Below are 19945 nucleotides of genomic sequence, written 5' to 3' on the forward strand. Positions count from 1 at the left end.
TAAAATTTACCAGTCTGATTATCTGCTGTTTAACACATCCTTAGAGATAAAAAAAAAAGAAAGCTACCTACATGTATTCTATTCCACTTTCAATGCAGAATATATTTGCTAGTGAGAGTCATTTTATTCTTTGCTCTCTTGCCCTCCAAACATTATGAAACACATAGTCATAAGAAATTTTGTCTAAAAACTTTATTGAAGAGAAACTGTAACATCAGCATTCAGGTACGATCTAGAAGATTCTAGAATCTAGAAGAAGTGCTGTTAAGGCACTCTGACTTCATTTGTCAGTATCCTGGTGCTATTGAAACACAAAACACAACGGAAACAATTAGAGACATTTACCATATATTACGCCTGCTCCTGTCATAACCTTTAGATAATGTCAGGAAATGATGACGGCTCATTGGCTTTCATGGTCATGTCTGTGAGGTGAAGGGCAGGCTGGTCCATGTACCCAGCTGCATGAAAAGAGGAGACAGAGGAAACAGGCTCACTTGTTCTCTGGAGGTTTGAGTTCTTGATCACCGTTGCCAACAGCCCTGCTCCATAGCAGAGCCCTTCAGTCAACGCCATATCCTGCAGGAATTGTCCTTGCTGCCTGAGGAGACAAAATGCATGATCATTTTCCCCTTATCTTGTTCTTCTAACAGGTGGACTTTCTCCCGAGTCACCACTGCTCAGCCAAGTGTGAAATGTGAAGCTTTCCAAATGATGACCCACCAGGAAGTCACATAATTGCTGAGCGTTGGGAAAACAATCAATTCACGTTCTTTCCCCTACATGTTAGCACTTTAGAAAAAAAAAAAATCAAGAAAAAAAATTTCAATTTAACTTTAACTTAACAATATATCTCTTCAGGGCTATAAAATCATCTGTGGAAAATGATGATCCTGGCTTGTTTCAGTAATATTGGCATCCACTACCATCAGCTGGGCAGTAACCATGAGGCCCATGGACGGAGGGGGAACTAGAGTAACTAGCTAGGCAGGTTTCTAAAAGGCTTCCTTACTCAGAGCAACAGAATTAAAGGTCAGAAAAGCTTACCATCCGTGGCAGAGCACACTCTTGTGAATCCTGGTGTGATGGGGGGGAACCTGGTACGGTGGTTAATACCTCCAATCCTACCACTGGGAGGCTACAGCAGGATTGCTGCAAGTCTGGGGTCAATCTGCACTGCATAGCAAGGTAAGGCCACCCAGGGATACATATCAGGGCCCTGCCTCAGAACACATTTTCTTAACAATGCCAAACAAAGAAAAAAGATAAATTCAATAATGGTAGTGAAATGAAATTCCAAGAAAAGCCAAGCACTATGGAAAACTGAGCGGAGGTCAACTGTAAACTCCTTTTGGCACCCTTCTAGTAGCCAGCTTTAAAGGAAAAGTGGGTAGGTGTCTGATGGGTATTTCTCCCATACCTGTAATGACTATATTCCCTTTATAGTTGAAAGCACATGAAAATATTTCATCAGTGTGCCCCTCGAGGACCTGGAGGCACTGGCCTGTCTGAACATCCCAGATTCTGGCTGTCTTGTCAGAGCTGCCCGTCAGGAGCCGGTTTCCTTGGGGGTTGAAAGAGATCTGCAAATCAGCAAAAGAGATGACAATGAGTTGAGCATAGGTTGAATAAATATAAGTTTAGGGTATACTGTGGAGATGCTGTGCTTGTGTGTATTTTTTAGTCAATTTAAAATTGTCTCGAAGAGAAATTAACAATAGATCTTTAAAGGTATATATATATATATATGTATGCACATATGTATTATGAATGTACTTAAACTTCCATCATCAAAAGGCAGGCTGAGCACACACATTTTCTCTCTGGGCTAGATTTTATCTTGAGAACAGTTTCTTCCTGGTAGAAAAATATAGGAACTAGTATGTGAAAATTGAAACATAGATGCTAATATTTTAAATCTCTCTCTCTCTCTCTCTCTCTCTCTCTCTCTCTCTCTCTCTCTCTCACACACACACACACACACACACACACACACACACACACACACACACACACACAATTCTAACCATAAAAGATCAAAGCACCTGTATACTTTGAGTGGTCCTCAACAGTTTCTTCCCAAAGACTCAATGGTTCTCTCCTCACCCTCAACAGGAACAGAACAAGGCTGTAGATGAATCTGTACTGTGCCCTGACTATTGGTTAGCAGGCTAGATCTGTAATGTCCACTGTCAGCTCTGCAACACAACGTTCTGCCACTGTCCTCCATCTGTGCCACAGAAAGAGCAGATGCCCAGGGCAGGGCTGCAAGAGGATTTTCATCCTTTAACACTCAAAATGCATCACTTTCAGATAATATATTTGGATACTTCCCGAGGGCCAGGCATTCTTCTTCAGTATCCATTTTCCTTGTTTTTCTCCTGTAAGTCCTAGTTAGAGCCCCTCTATATTTATCACAAGACAATGTTTGGAGTTCTCTATTGGAAATGAAGGTATGTAGAGGACAAAGCTGTGTCTACAAAATGCCTAGCATGGTAAAAGCTCTCAAAAGGAGATTACTGATACCACACTCCTCAAAGCCATCCTGTTGAAACTCACTGGGCTATACACAAAACCAGGACAGGACCGATTGGAAACAGGAAGATGGTTCACAATAGAGGAAACAGAGCTGGGAATATGACCCAGGTTCCCCTTCCGTGCCCCACTTTCACACACCCTCCTGCCATCCCCTTATCTCTCAGTCCATGAAGTGGTCAGTAGCAGCCATTGCCATAGACACCAGCCCTTACCACAGGGCAATGGCCACCAGCAACAGTGACAACAGATGGAGGGATGGGAAGACAGCTGGGCAATGTTGGAATCTGGCTATAAGCTTTGGAGTTCAGAAGTAGTTAAGTTATTATTTCATAAAGAAGGGGCAGAAAAGATCTCACCTATAAAACCAAGAATCTGGGCTGATCTGGGAAGCAAGAGTCCCAGTCCCAGCATACTGTGCCATGTTCTGGGGACATATACAAACCTCAGTTTCTTACTGAGTAGCTCTATTCTGTGAGGATTCTAAAACCTGTTCGATAAAACCCTAAGATACAGCCCTGGAGTTAGTTTTTCAAGATGGGTTATTTTAGAATTTGTGAAATATTTCAAACATCCCTTCTTCCATTATATTTAATGCACAGATCCCTTGAGGCACCACATGCTCTTTTGCATAATACAAACTTGAGTCTTTACTAGAGCTACAGAAAGGCACTTTACAAACTCCTTACATCGCTGAGTTGGGTATTTTCAGCTAATTAAATATTTGCTGATGTTTGAAAAGAATACTGTTTTATGTTTTTTAAGTGTTTAGACAATCCTTTTTTTTCTGAGTCGACAGGACATACTTAAAACTAAAGGCTTAGGTGGTTGTGTTTTAGAGCAGGATGATATAATTAAAGAGATTTTAGTATCGTGGTCCCAATACATCTGCTTGGGGAGTGGGGAGGTAAGGGGTTTGTTTTAGTTTTTGGTTGCTTGAGACAGGGTACAATTTTTAGCCAAGGATAGTCTTGAACTCCTGATCCTCTATCTCTGCCTCCAAAAGGCTGGGATTATAAGCATATGTCACCAGGCCCAGCTAACATGTCTCATGTAAAGATTCTAGGTGTTATGTCACCACTACTAGGTGTAACTCCATTTTCTACAAAATAAATGAGCTTGTGGTATTGTGAAAGGAACATCAACTCAATCCTTGGATTCCTAGTAAGTCGACTGTGTATAGATGAAGCCTAGCTCAATTCATTCACAGCTCTGCTGTCCAACATGAAGCCCACTGTTGGTAATAGATGGAGGACAGAGTGTGGGCAGCCAGGAATTTATTTAGTGGTAGACATTTAATGGTACTTGAGTTAACTAACAGGCCGGTCCCTAGCACCAGTTTCCAGGTTATCCCAGAACAAGACCTGTGTCTAACACAAGTTTCCAGGTTACCCACAAAGACCTGCATCTAGTACCAGTTTCCATGTTACCCCCACAACAAATCTGTACCCCCAGGTTACAAGTCCAACCCTGGCACTTCACTTCCTAACAACCTCCAATCAGGAGAAAAAGAGAAGTTAAAGTGTATGGTTTGGCTCCCAGCACCAGCCAATTATGGTAAAGTCCATAATGCCGCCCGGAAAATGGGAGACATCCTGTTTCCTCTCTGAAACCTACTGGAGATCTCCTTAGTTCTGGTTAAGAAATTTTGATCTTTTGGGGACATCAAGTTCCCTCTTTGTCTGTTGTCTGTCTTTGGTGCACCAAAACCTGTCCATATGTGTGTCAATTTATGTTGTCTATTGTTTTGATTGGCTGAATGATCATTGTTTTTATGTTTTATGTTAAAAAGAAAAAAATGGTAAAAAAGCATTATCTGCTGGCAATCCTGACAGTCTGCAATTTACATAGAGGAAGCTAATTTAAGGTGCCTCACATTCTTTTTTTTTTTTTTTTTTTGGTTTAACTTTTTTTTATTATACATTTTTTTTATTCAATATATTTTTTATTTACATTTCAAATGATTTCCCCTTTTTTGGCTCCCCACTCCCTGAAATTCCCATAAGCCCTCTTCCCTCCCCCTGCTCCCCCATCCACCCCTTCCCACTTCCCTGTTCTGTTATTCCCCTATACTGCTGCATTGACTCTTTTCAGAAACAGGGGACACTCTTCCATTCCTCTTGGACATCATTTAATATGTGGATTATGTCTTGGATATTCCACTTTTCTAGGCTAATATCCACATATCAGTGAGTGCATACCATGATTGATCTTTTGAAACTGGATTGCTTCACTTAGTATGATGTTCTCCAGCTCCATCCATTTGTCTAAGAATTTCATGAATTCATTGTTTCTGATGGCTGAATAGTACTCCATTGTGTAAATATAAAACATTTTTTGTATCCATTCCTCTGTTGAGGGATACCTGGGTTCTTTCCAGCTTCTGGCTATTACAAACAGGACTGCCATGAACATAGTGGAGCATGTGTCCTTATTGCATGCCGGGGAATCCTCTGGGTATATGCCCAGGAGTGGTATAGCAGGGTCCTCCGGAAGTGACATGCCCAGTTTTCTGAGGAACCACCAGACTGATCAGATAGAGGGCTAATATCCAATATATACAAAGAACTCAAGAAGTTAGACTCCAGAAAGCCAAATAACACTATTAAAAATGGGGTACAGAGCTAAACAAAGAATTTTCACACGAAGAACTTCAGATGGCTGAGAAGCATCTTAAAAAATGCTGAACATCATTAGTCATTAGGGAAATGCAAATCAAAACAACCCTGAGATTTCACCTTACACCAATCAGAATGGCTAAGATTAAAAATTCAGGAGACAGCAGGTGTTGGCGAGGATGTAGAGAAAGAGGAACACTTCTCCACTGCTGGTGGGGCTGCATATTGGAACAACTACTCTGGAAATCAGTCTGGCGGTTCCTCAGAAAACTGAGCACATCACTTCCGGAGGATCCTGCTATACCACTCCTGGGCATATACCCAGAGGATTTCCCAGCATGTAATAAGGATGCGTGCTCCACTATGTTTATAGTAGCCCTATTTATAATAGCCAGAAGCTGGAACAAACCCAGGTATCCCTCAACGGAAAAATGGATGCAAAAAATGTGGTATATATACACAATGGAGTACTATTCAGCCATTAAAAACAATGAATTCATGAAATTCTTAGACAAATGGATGGAGCTGGAGAACATCATACTAAGTGAGGTAACCCAATCTCAAAAGATCAGTCATGGTATGCACTCACTAATAAGTGCATATTAGCCTGGAAAATTGGAATACCCAAAACCTAATCCAAACATCAAATGAGGTACAAGAAGAACAGAAGAGTGGCCCCCTGGTTCTGGAAAGACTCAGTGTACCAGTATAGGGCAAAACCAGAACAGGGAAGTGGGAAGGAGTGGATGGGAGAACAGCAGGAGGGAAGGGGGCTTATGTGACTTTCGGGGAGTGGGGGGCCAGAAAAGGGGAAATCATTTGAAATGTAAATAAAAAATATATTGAATAATAAAAAAAAAGAATTGACAAATGGGACCTCATAAAATTACAAAATTTCTGGAAGGCAAAGGACACTGTCAAAAAGACAAAACGTCAACCAACAGATTGGGAAAGGATCTTCACCAACCCTAAATCTGACAGAAGGCTAATATCTAATATATACAAAGAACTCAAGAAGGTAGACCCCAGAGAACCAAATAACCCTATTAAAAAGTGGGGTACAGAGCTAAACAAAGAATTTTCACATGAAGAACTTCGGATGGCTAAGGTGCCTCACATTCTTAAGTAGGAATCAAACACAGCTGGAGAAAAAGCCACTTTTAAAAGACCACCAGCCTCAAGCTTTGGGAAAACTTTGGTTTAACTTATGGAATTCATGTAATCACTTTATTCTTGTTTTTAATTCGTCTTAATGGTATAAGGTTTTACATATCTTGACTATAGAGTTATAAATAAATTGGTTATAATTTAAAAGGTATAGTGTTATTAAGAAAAGGTTTGTTTAAAACTGGTGATTCAGGGTCAGAGCTTTCTTTAAATAGCTACACGTGGCCTAACACAACTCACGCTTTGTTCTTGTTTATAATTGGTCTTAAAGGTATAAGTATATTTTGCATGTCTTGACTATATAGAGTATTGGCTTATAAATCATTGGATATTATTTAAAAGGTATAATAATGTTATTAACAAAAAGTTAGGTTAATGTAATAAGGATACATGCTCTACTATGTTCATAGCAGCCCTATTTATAATTGCCAGATGCTGGAAAGAACCCAGGTATCCCTCAACAGAAGAGTGGATGCAAAAAATGTGGTATATCTACACAATGGAGTACTATTCAGCCATTAGAAACAATGAATTCATGAAATTCTTAGGCAAATGGATGGAGCTAGAGAACATCATACTAAGTGAGGTAACCCAGACTCAAAAGGTGAATCATGGTATGCACTCACTAATAAGTTGTTATTAACCTAGAAAACTGGAATACCCAAAACATAATCCACACATCAAATGAGATACAAGAAGAAAGGAGGAGTGGTCCCTGGTTCTGGAAAGACTCAGTGAAACAGTATTCGGCAAAACCAGAACGGGGAAGTGGGAAAGGGTGGGTGGGAGGACAGGGGAAGAGAAGGGGGCTTACGGGACTTTCGGGGAGTGGGGGGGGGGGCTAGAAAAGGGGAAATCATTTGAAATGTAAATAAATTATATCGAATAAAAAAATTTAAAAAAAAAGGTAGGTTAAAACTGGTAGTCTAGGGTAGTAGCCATTTTAAACAACACGTGGCATGACACAACCCAGGAAATACAGGCTTCTAAGATGCTTCTAAATTGGCATGGTGTTTTGTGTGAATCTTGGCCTGGAGATTGGACTTATAAGAAATACGATTTAAAATAATGTCTCTTAATAAGTTACACTGCCATACACTTGAACATAAGAACTGGCAGACAAACCTTGTGCTGTAAAAATAATGTGTTTGCCATTGATTTTAAAGAAAATAGATTGTTTAAAATTGGGATTTGCTTCCAAAGTTGTAGTTGTGCTCTAATACTGCAAGAAAAATTTGAGTTACAATAAAAATTGCCAGTGTGTCATTGGCTGCAGTTTTCAGTTTGCAGTCTGGTTAAAGGCTCATATATTTTTAACATATTTTGTAATTAAGATAATTTTAAGTGTGATACAGCTGTGGCCATTATAGGCCTATTGCCACTTTTCCATTAGTTTATTGGCTAAAATGGTAGGAGCAAAATTTAACCCTCCAAGATTAAAAAGGAGATCTCAGTGGAAATTTATTTGATATCAAACAGGCTCCTTTGACTACTATGAAACTATGAGTAGAATTTTTCTGAGAATCCTGAAATTACAGGTTCCTTTTATTATTCAATCCTCAAAATGTCCTTGCAGGACAGGTGGGTTTGGGTCTGGTCTTAGATAAAAGGCTCAGATTAGAAGGTTGTTTCATTTGAGGAACTGTATATAATGCCCTTGCCACTCAAGGTGGGTCCTTGGGCAGATAAAAAAAATTACATTTGAGGTAATGCAAAGCTTAGAGCTGCCTCAGGGGAAGCTAGTGAGGAAGCTTGTGAGAAATTGTTTTTGCCCTGCAGGCCCCACCTAGGGAGTGTTTGGCTAAAAGAACATTTTTGACAGACTTATCCAGGTGTGGTTTAAAATGCAATTCAAATCTATGAAAGGTCAATAAGGCTATGTAGAGCTTATAAAGGCATTGAAATTCGGCCTGTCTACTCCAATACAAAATTATTATGGATTTAAAGGGTTGTTTTTTGCTTTACATTCTGATAATTATAAAAGCATTTGCTTCTAACTTTAAAGAAGCAATAAAGCAATTTCATTAAAAGGTTTTTTTCCTCAAGGAATGTCTAATAGCCTTACCTTATGTGAGAAAGAATGTTTTGTCTCTGTTTCAATACAAGAAGCTAGGATCTTAAATTCTTCAGTGTATAATGTACATGGAATGTTTGTTACAGGCCTTGCTCCTAACTATGGACTTTTAAAATTTTTACATAAATGATTTTTAAAGGTTGTTAGGATATACTAATTGGCTTTATCTTATATTAACCTCATCTTAAGCTTGCCCTGGGAAGACCTAAACCTCTGTTTTCAAGGTAGAAAATGTTTGTTCCTTGTTTCAAACAGCAATCAAATTGGTTATCACAAAACATTGATGGTTGATCTATTACATGGCAAACCTTTTTAGGCAAAATTAATAATTGTTATCTAAAAGATAAATTGTTAAAAATTTGCCTCTATACATGTTTTTATTGTTATAGATTTATACATGCATCCTATAAAAATGCATCTACTATGGGAGTAAAGCTCATATAATTAGATCACATGTTTATTCTTTTGAGTGTCCCCTTGCTTCAGCACAGATAATTGAATTGGGAGCTGTAGCTGTTCTTTTTAAAAATGTTAAAAATCAAATTTCTGATTCATATATTAATAATATATATATATAGCTCATGGCTTACAATTGCTTGAAATTGTTTCTTTTTTAATGCTACTAATTCTTAACTTTTACAATTATTTATACAAATACAATTCAAAAAATTAATCAAAAAATATACATATGACTATTGACAGCTTTTCAAGCTTTCTAGTTATAACTGTTTTTATGTATGTTATTTTTTATACTGAATGTTCCAAATCAGATTAAGACAAATATTATAACTGATTATTATAGTCAGTCATTTGAGATGTTTTATTAACAATTTGATATTAGTCATATTACTGAAATTCCTCATAATTCACAAAGACACGATATTATGGAACAGGCCCATAGAACTTTATAACAATATTTTTTATAATAAAAGAGAGGAGAATCACATCCCTATATACCACAATAATTTTACAATTTTAATGCCAGGGAACTCTCTGAGTGTAGAGAAGAGGGCATGTTTGTGTTTTTTTCTGCCGGATGCCAAAGGAACATGCTAGCTGCCAGAGTATGCTAATGCTGAGACTTCTCCCTGGCTCTCCACCTTGCTCCCCAGCCTTTTGGGGCCCCTCGTGGGTCTTTTGTTGCTTTTGTCATTTGGCCCCTGGGCTTTTAACCAATTAACCAGTTTCATTAAAGCACAGATTGTTTCTGCCTTAAACAAACCAGCTACAGTCCACTACCATCGGCTAGACATCCAAGGCTCAGCCGAAGACCTCTCTTCCGCCGTTGTGGAGAGAGCAGCTGTTGGCCTTCAGTTCTCCACCCTTGCTGAAGGCACAGATCTTTCTTGGTTCCATAGACTGTGGAGATGTCAATGACAGGGAGGGAGACCTCCGGCTCCTAATAGTGGCTGAGGGCCATAAGCTGTGGAGTCGCCAAAGACGGGAATATTGTGGTGCCACGAGCCAGATGCACACGGCCTATTGGCTGCAGGGTGACTCCATGACGGGATTATTGTGAGTCCACTACCTGGGCACTCATCAGGACCACCAAGGGCCTGATTAAGTCATTAGAGTGGGATGTGGTGGCGGGAGTGAGTGCCACTCACATAGCCTAAGACAAAAGCCCTGACCCATTAGGACCTAAAAGGGCCTAGTTATTGCGGGGCTGGAGGTGGGTGCAAGTCACATAGCCTAAAACAGGCTCTCCACGGACCCTCTTTCCATAGCCACCTCCCTACTTTATTAAGGAAAAGAGGGGGACATGTGGGAGACCAAACTGTGGAAAACCAGACTTTCAACAGCTCTCACCTTGGGAATCCACTGACCTTATAGTTTACAGCTGAACCACCCCCTTCTTCACACAAGGCTGATCAACTGGTTCTTATCCTGGCTGAACACCTGGGGTTGTCTAGGCGGAACCAGCATTCCAGAAAAGCTGCTGGATGCCATGGTCAGCATCCGCCCCAATGACCTTTCCTCTTTCTGTGCCTTTAGCATTCCCCTCAGCCCCTCCTTACTTCCTCTTACGGAGTGTTCAAAACCAGGTGTTCAGCTTTTCATTAAAGAGGCCTTGACAAGACACCCCTTTTGCTTGGCTTCGCTCTTCTTTCCCGCCCGTTTCTCTTAACAGGCTCGGTCCTCCTTGGCTCCCCAAATAACTAGGTCCCACAAGACAGGATAGTGTACCAGGCTAGATACCCCATCCTTGCCTCTATATATACCTGCTTAAAATTAGACACCCTCCTGTCCTGCTGTGTCAGTTACAATGGTGTGGCCCAGGTTTCAGCTTGTAAATAAAGAGACCCTAATGTGATTGCATCAGAATCAGCTCCATGGTGATCTTTTGGGGTTCACAAATGCTCCCTGGCACAACACTTAAAGTGGGAATTCATCTTTAAATGATGATAACGAACAGACATGACATAAAAACCATCCAATGGTGTGCCTTCTCGGCCACTCACACTGAATACCAGTTTTGACTCAACAAGGGCTCAGCTGCGCATCATTCAGTCCACTTCACCTGGCTTTATTTGTGTTCTGTCTACCTCCATTTACTGTCAGAAACGTTACTTCATTGCCTGACCCAAATTAGTATGTTGGATATTTGGAAAGTATATTGTGATATGTTAGCTCGGAGGGTTAATTTGTAATCCCTACTATCATAATTTCTTTTTACAGTAAACACACTGCTTCAAATGAGATGGCAACTCACCTTTGAGATTTCTCCTTCGTGGCCTTCCAGTTTGGTGATGCACTTCCTTGTGGTTGCATTGTAAACTCTTGCTGTTCCTTTTGGAGAGAGATGGGAATATACATTAGTCGATCTGAAATGCAGGACTTCACATTACCTAAAAGTCTATCCTCTGACAAATGAGCTCTGGACAGTTTGTCCTTCCTGTGTCAAGAGTCGTATTCAACCCTCTAAATGCAGAAGAGGGTGGACATGACTTGCCCTCTGTCTCTCACACTTCTGGAAGAGATCTTGGGCTCCCAAGTATAAGCAGAGAAATGAAGTAGATAAACTGATTTTAAAGATTATCTTAGAACTGGTATGGTTACAAACATAAAGCATACAGCTAGGATGCTTCATACCCAGTAACACCCCAGATATGTGGGGCAACTGAAGGAGGCTAGGATTTGAAATCAAGTCTGTTATGCCCATGCTTCCCCATGACATAACTATGTACGAGACAAGATGAGAATGAACTCAGAAGCCAGACTGCTAATTCCACATCCCACCTCTATAACTTCCTAACTCTGTATCCTGACCCAAGCTACTGTAGCAACTTCGGGTGTACTATAGCTCTCTCAGCTCTAAAGTGGGGACAGCAATTATACCAGCCTGTGTTAATTACCTTTTGCTCTGCAACAGACTATTTGGAGGTGCATACATGAGATAAATAAATATCATCTCAATGTTTCTTAGAAATCAGAAGTGGTTTGTAGAATACTCCAAAAAAGAAAAAAGAAAAAGAGACTATTCTGAAATAATCTTTTGTAGAACAATGAAAGAAAAGAATCAATGCTGGAATAAACAGCAGAGGTAACAAGGAAATGAAAACTAGAATTGAACTTTAATAATCTCTTCACGCTCCCTCCCCGAGCCTGCTGATCCTCCAGCCCTGTCTCCAGCTGCTGCATGACTTCCAATATTCTATGCAATCTAACACTTTATAGAATAAATATGTATGAAGGATTGTGCCCTGTCTCGCTTCCCATAACATATCTTCATGGGAACTATGTGGAAGATAAACTACAGTAAGATAAACTACAATATAAAACTACAACATAAAATCACAGAGTTTTGCCAGTGTATATTATGTGTGCTTATCAGGAAAGAGGAAAAAATATGTAGCATTTCACATGATTCCAAAAAAAAAAATGTGACAAAGAACAGAGCTTGTCATGATGCATGGTAGACAGAGGCAGCTATACTGAACTGTGAGCTAATGCAGTAGTGAAGTGAAGTATCACACAACATCAAGGACTAGGCCCAGCCTAAAGCCCACTGGTGTTTACTATGGGTATACCACATTGGATATAATCACACATCATTCTCAAGGATATGCTTTGCATTCCCTATTGTGTGTAGGTAGGAATAGGTAAGTGAGGAGCCAGTAAAAATGGAACAGAATGTTGTTTCCAATGGAATTGAGAGTGCAGTAATTTGTGGGCCACCCAACATGATTGCTGGGAACCAAATTTAGGTCCTGGAGAGCAGCAAGCACTCATGCCACTCAGCCATCTCAGCAGCCCATCTGATGCAGAATTTAAAGTGGCAGAGAGCATATGCTACTGAGCCACCTATAACTAATGGAGCTTAGTGAGGTAGCAGGCAAGATGTCAAGCATATTACACATGGAGAGTGTAGCCTCACTGAGGGCTTCAAGGACATGGCACAGTTAGTATAGTGTTACATAGGATCCCTGGGAAAGAAAAAACAGTCATTTTGTTGTGTAATATATGGTACCAGGAGCTGCCGCTGAAATAGCATATCCACAACATATGTGGTTATACACTGTATTGTATGACAGAATGCATGAAGGAAAATGTCACTCATATCCATGGCATCACATGCTTGAAAGAAATGCCATGATTTAATGTAGAGTCAAAGTTGGATGTAGTGCCCAGACATCATCTTCATGGGAAGACAGAGGCATACACAGCATCAGCATACAGAGCCTCAGAATAAGCTCGATAGAAAGCTGTGGGATGTTTCACCCCACTACTGCCATAGCTCAAACTACAGAAACTGGTACAGTCAGTGAGACTGTCTAAATATGGTGTAATGCCAGAAAAGGGCTTTAGAAGAGAAGAAGAAACAGTACGACATAATATGGGATCCCTGTGGATATGGAATTTATATAATATTAAAACTATTTTACAGAAAAGAGAAAGCATGGTACCTAGATAAAGAGATAAAACCCACATAGTATCACATTACATTTATCCAAAAAGGCCAGAAACTCATAGTGCATATTATACATGGTCATATATTATACATAGCATATATATAATAGTACATATAGTGTATATTATACATACATAGTAAGGCTCCACGTATGACACATAACTGCTTAAATATGTTATTCATTAATCAGAAAATGGCATAGATATGATACATTTTGATACACTGTCATAAAAGCTAAATGTATAATACTCTTGTATCATGTGACATATGACATTTCACCAAATGGTTTTTCTTTTTTTTTTAATTTTTTTATTCGATATATTTTTTATTTACATTTCAAATGATTTCCCCTTTTCTAGACCCCCACTCCAGTGAACCAAATGGTTTTTCAAGAAGATGGTAAGATAATATCTCAAGTTGTTTTCAAGGCATTATATCTGATTCCTGGGACATAAGAAGATCAGACAGACAAAAAGAACCACCAGACATAGTAATCTGAGATATGGAGACACAATCCAGCACCACATGTGGCCACCAAAAAGATAACAGAGACAGTATGCCACCATCTGTGGTCTTTCTGAACATTAGGCACATACAGTGAAGATTTCTGTGTGCTGATCAAGGATATAACACAATATAGTATGAAGCCTGGCTATAAAAGGAACGTCACAAACACAGTGCAGAAGCATAAGGAGTGATTTGTTGTACTCTACCACATATCAGGAAGATGGAATTGACCCATTAAATACTAATTTGGTTGGGGGTTTTTTTGGTTGGTTGGTTGGTTGGTTGGTTGGTTAGTTGGTTGGCTTTTTGAGATAGGGTCTCACTATGAAGTCCTGGCTATCCTGGAAGTCACTATGTAAACCAGGCAGACCTGGAACTCACAGCAATCTGCCTGCTTCTAAGCCCTTTCTCTAGGCCCTGATCATAACAACCTTTGTTCAAAGTTACAAACTATAAGAAGTGATATTTCAGGGCTGAAGAGTTGGCTCAGTGCTTAAGAGCCCTGACTGCTCTTCTGAAGGTCCTGAGCTCAAATCCCAGCAACCACATGGTGGCTCACAACCACCCATAATGAGATCTGACACCCTCTTCTGGTGTGTCTGAATACAGCTGCACTGTACTTAGATATAATAATAAATAAATCTTTTTAAAAAAAGAAGTGATATTTCAAGAATTGATTTTATATATTGATTTCATTCATATAAATTTCTAAACTTACACAGTATGGTAGTGTTTATTGAAGATGCATCCTGTGAGACATAAGACTGGTTATTATAAACTAAGGAAGGAGTATGATCACCAACAAAGGAGGACAGGGAAGCAGGTAAAGGACTAACAAGAACTAAAATCATTTTAAAGGACAGCATTTAGTTAACTTTTCTTTCCTGATACCAATATTTTCTCTATGTCATAGTATATAGGACTTTGACGTCCTAGCCAAAAAATAGACATAGATCACAAATAGAGTTCAGGAGAGGCTCACACATGTGGCCCCCCACCCCATTGCCCACTGCAGTCCAATTGGAGAAATAAAACGTTGTATTGGTGTGGGTATGAGAAGCAATGAGCTCACATGGGCACTTACTCTACATACAGAAGTGACTGCAATAAAATGTAAAAGCAAACGCTATAAAATATTTATAAATCATGAAATATATTAATATATATATTATATCTTGCTGTGCATAACAAGTTCGCCAAGACTTGTGGGGTTAAAGATGTTTTTATTACTTAATAGTTACTGTGTGAAGAGCTCAGGAGGGGCTTCTCTAGGTAAGGGTTACATACTGGAATTAAAGTGGTGTGCCACCATGCTAAGCTTAAATATCACTCTTTATGGTTATCTGAAAGGAGAAGCAAGTACACAGTAACATCACTGATGTTTAAGTTCACGATTCATGCATAGGGTAGAATATATGGATAACACAAATCATATAATATTATCATACACCATTATCAAAGACTGTAAAAGAACAGTTTTCAGGCCTGCAAAGCCTTCAGAGATGTAAATGAAAGGCATTATACATTTGTCACAATGGATCACAGTAAGACCATGCCATGACATAAAATTTAAATATGCGGCACAATGTGTTTTGTCATATGTTTTATCATGTAAATGGAGTAGATGTCATTCTGTGACACCAGAGAGTTTTTACCATACATACCAAAACTACACATGGTTATCAAAGAGGAAAGATAGTCAGACTACAGTGCCACATGCAGTATTTTAAAGTGCAGATCTACAGTGTGACATGATGCATAGTTGTCATACACATTACCTACAGAATAGAATCATGCATAATTATAAGTGATTATGAAGATATATAATGTCATATAATTGGCAAGGGGATGACATTAATACAGCATCATGTATTATCTTCAAGGAGACTCTTCAAGCATTGTGAATAGCTAATATATTCAGTATGATAATAAACCATTATTCAATGGATAATGTGACACTGAGTTATCTATACCAAGCATAAAGTAAGATATTGTCAATATAGATAATATATCTATGTAGCAATCCTATATATTTAACAATATAGAGAGTATGATTTTGCTAATAAAGATTATACAGACACACATACACGCACTCTACAGGATCATATAGAATAAAATATTGTCAGTAAACATCATGTAGTTTTATATATATACATATATATGCATCATATAAAGTTATTGTCAGTAGAGATCATGCAGATAATACTGTAGCATCATATAGAGTAAGAAATTGCCAGTAGAGCTCGTGTGTGTGTGTGTGTGTGTGTGTGTGTGTGTGTGTGTATGTGTGTGTGTGTGTGTATTTCAAGCATCAAAAGGTAGATAAATGTGGCAAGTAACCTAACATAAATTTCAGGAATTTGACATTTTTACTATAGTGTAAGAGGTAGTTTTTAACATACGACTCTGACATACTGTGGCATAGACATGCTTACCCAGAAAGTGTGGCTGACATTGTGTATTCTCATGACTGATTATCAGTGAGATGAGAATGTGCTGTCATTTGTGAATAGAGCAGAAGGGGCATGGATTCACATGTAACATTCTTAGATATCTGTCATTCACACAATGTGAGGATCATGGGTGGTATTCAAGAAGACAAAACATAGAGTGATACCACATGTAGGCATTTGTGTGACTGTTCAGTGTAAGGTCATAACTGGTCATCAAAGTGACAACCAAGAGCATGGTGTTGGAAATGGACATGAAAGAAACTTTATGGATATTATACATCATCAAGTACAGGGGTTCTCAATATTATAGCACCATTTGTAGTTAACAAGTGACATGACATGGTGACCAGATCAATGGTACAAAATCAGAATGAGGACTTGGGTATTCAAAAACATGTATGGTCATCATATGATGTTATATTTGCCTATGAATAAGGTAATGGAAGCATGCTATAGAATATGTTTTTCATAAGAATTTGACATACATGGTGGAACAGTATATTATTTATAAGGAGTTAATACAGTTTATTATAATACTATCAATAGTGGCCAAGTTGAGAATTCCAACAGAATGAAGTATTGTATGCAATCATCAAAGAGATAATGTTGAACATGGCACCATATGTATGGAAGACATCAAGGTCTGTACAGACATGTGTGGCTCCATCAAGGAGGTGATGCAGACAATGCAAACATTACATGTGACTCTCAAGAATGCAACATGGATCCAGGATTTGTGACACGGTCAGCAATGCCCACTATGTGGAGACTGAGACAGGAAGATCACAAGGTCAGGCCATCCAGGCTACAGAGTAAGTTCAAGTCCAATCTGGATGAGTTATAGAGATCCTCTCTCAAAATAAAACTCATGGGATATAGCTCTGTAGAAAAGAGCTGCTGAGCTCACACTACACTCTAGATTCAATCTCCCAATAACACACTTGGGAAAACAATGTGTCATGGACATGCTGGTGACATACATGGAGGTAAGGTACACATTTCAGCCACAGCAGGCTCTCAGGGAGACGGAGCATGACAGAGCCGGGCACATTTCCAAGGAGACAGAAATTCCTCCGTAGCTTCAATGTGTCAAATGATGGCTTACCGTCGGCAGAAGCTGTTGCAATAAGTTTCCCAGTGTAATCAAAGCAGCTGTCCAGGATCTCATCATCATGGCCTGTTAAGGTTGCCACACATTTCCCACTGGTAGCATCCCACAACTGAAATTGGGAGAAACAGAAATCATCAGCTAAGCAACTGAATTCCTCCCCAGAATGTTAGAGACGTGCAGTGATCTTACATATGAATGAGTCTAGCAAAAAAAAAAAAAAACTGTGCTGAAAGGGGGCACATATAATTCTCTCTGATCAGTTCATCCTACTTTGATCTATGACCTAAGAACACAGACAACCATCTGGTCCCAGGAAAGTCATAGCAGACATTAAGACTTTTCTACAATATTAAGGAAAGAAAAAAACATGCCAAGTGGTACTGTTTCAGGGACCGCATGAAGGAATCTTTTCTGTAACAAAGATGATGAGGGGCTTAATCCCAAACTATGACGACAGAAAAGGAAAATAATGTCATGAGATTGGAGGTTTTATGTATAAAATAGAGTGGTGAGTGGTTTCAGCCTCTCAGTAATTATTTTTGAAGTGAAGAGGCTAAATGACAGGAAGAAACTTAGTCAAGGCTCCTTGAGGGCCATGCGAGTATGACGTGTGCATACTAAACAAACAGTGGGACTCTGGGTAAAATTAATGTGGCTTTTCAAACAAGACCTTTACTGCGTTTAAAAGCAATCAAAGTCATTTTATCATCTCATGGTTCCTTCAGGCTATGGCAACCAGAAACTTTAAAGAGAAGTTAGCAATTATTATTTCTAAGTCAATGTTTAAATGTATGCCCTCTTTGAAGTCTGTTAGTTATTATGAACATGTGACACTGTATAGAGGATAGAGACACCTTACAAAGGAAGACTGCCCCTGAGCTCACCATGCAGGTCTTGTCCATGGAGCCTGTTAGTATTAGAGAGCAATCCCAATTGAACAGGGCGCTGCTGATCTCGGCACAGTGGCCAATTAAAGTGTGCACCTTCCTGCAAGACAGAAATAGTCGCCACTGGTAAAAGATGTTGCCCTGGTTTCATTTCTGCTGTGACAAACCACCCTGAAGAAAGCACTCTAGGAGAAGAAGGGCGCACTCACTCATTCCAGGTGACAGCCAAGGTACACCTACAGTCAGGTAGGCCAAGGCAAGGACTCAAAGAGCTGGCCACACCTCTGAGCTCACACCCCATGCTGCCCACCGGCCCACTGGATTCTGTTTGTCAGCTCAGACACCTTCCTCATTCATACACCAGGAAAGGATGATGCCCACATCCAGGGTGGATCTTCACCTCCCCCCTCATTACCAAACAACACAAGTCTCCCTGAGGAGTGCCCACAGGCCACCCTTATCTGAATAATTCCTCACTCAGAGTCTCTCTTGCCAGGTGACTCTAGGTCAAGGGTTCTCAAATTGTGGATATTGACCCCTTTGGTAACCCTCTATTGCCAAAAATATTTATGTTACAATTCATAAGAGTAGCAAACTATAGTTATAAAGTAGCAACATAAACAATTTTATGGTTAGGGGTCACCACAAGACAAGGAACTATATTAAAGGGCCATAGTGTTGTGAAGATTGAGACCCACTATGCTAGGTCAATTTAACAATAAAAATCGACCACGGGTGCTTTTACTATAGCATATGCACATATGGTCAGGTCCAGTTGTGTGAACTAAATTTTAATATTTACAAAATTACATTTTTTGGTAATAAAGCAAAGACAACTATGCTATTACTCAAAAGTAGAACACTAATTTCCATAAAACTATACAAAAGTTTTATGTAATCAAAGATATTATGACTGAGGCTAGAGAGATGGTCCAACACTAAGATCACTCACCATACCCAGAAGACCCATGCTGGATTTCCAGCACCCATGTTAGCTAACAACCATCTGCAGCCAGTTCCAGGGGATCCCATGTCCGCCCTGGACTTCCTGGGCCCAGACACCACGGGCTGCGCATGTATAAATGAATGCAAAAGACACCCATGTATATAAAATAAGTCTTTGCTTTAAAAGAAAATATGACTGTGCCTGACTTAATTTAGTCCCAGACAATTTCTGGTTTGATCTGTAACATATCGTATCATGTGTTCATGTGGAATACACACATCGCAGTGTACCCCTTAAAGTTGTACAATTGCCACATATTAGTATAACTTTGAAAAACAGCGTGTAAGGAGATGGACATATGAACTGTTTTCATCATCTAACAGTTTATAATGCTTGGAATTATCACACTGTACTCATAAATATATATTGTTAAAATAAAAAATTTGAAACTATAACTTAAAGTAACATTTTATAAAGGAATGGGTAATAGTTCATAAAGACATTCTAAAACTCTTGAAATGGTCATAAAATCGATAATTACAGCTAGGAAAGCAACTCAAATGGCAGAGTGCTGGCTTCCAAAGCAAGAAATCCCACCAGGCTTGATCCCCAGAATCTGGAATCAGGTGCATCGACATGAGACTAGATTCCTAGTCTCCTAATATTCAGGAGGTGGGAGGAGGAGGAGGACCAGACATTCAAGGTCACCTGCAGCTACAGAGAGTTACTTTGGAG

The 19945-nt window shown here is 39.4% G+C and overlaps 1 protein-coding gene across 1 annotated transcript in view; it reads right to left on the reverse strand.

The window, feature by feature from the left end:
- Window positions 1-221: 221 nt before the first annotated feature.
- Window positions 222-19945, reverse strand: part of Daw1 (dynein assembly factor with WD repeats 1) — a 50540-nt gene continuing 30816 nt past the window's right edge. Inside the window, exons 9-13 of the mRNA XM_052192650.1 lie at window positions 18262-18364; window positions 17372-17486; window positions 11108-11184; window positions 1421-1583; window positions 222-601 (exon numbers count right to left, since the gene is read on the reverse strand). Of these exons, the coding sequence (XP_052048610.1) occupies window positions 567-601; window positions 1421-1583; window positions 11108-11184; window positions 17372-17486; window positions 18262-18364 (493 nt within the window). The 3' untranslated portion in view covers window positions 222-566. The remainder of the gene's footprint in view (window positions 602-1420; window positions 1584-11107; window positions 11185-17371; window positions 17487-18261; window positions 18365-19945) is intronic.

The sequence above is a fragment of the Apodemus sylvaticus genome, chromosome 9 (genome assembly GCF_947179515.1).
Source record: "Apodemus sylvaticus chromosome 9, mApoSyl1.1, whole genome shotgun sequence".
Lineage (NCBI taxonomy): Eukaryota > Metazoa > Chordata > Mammalia > Rodentia > Muridae > Apodemus > Apodemus sylvaticus.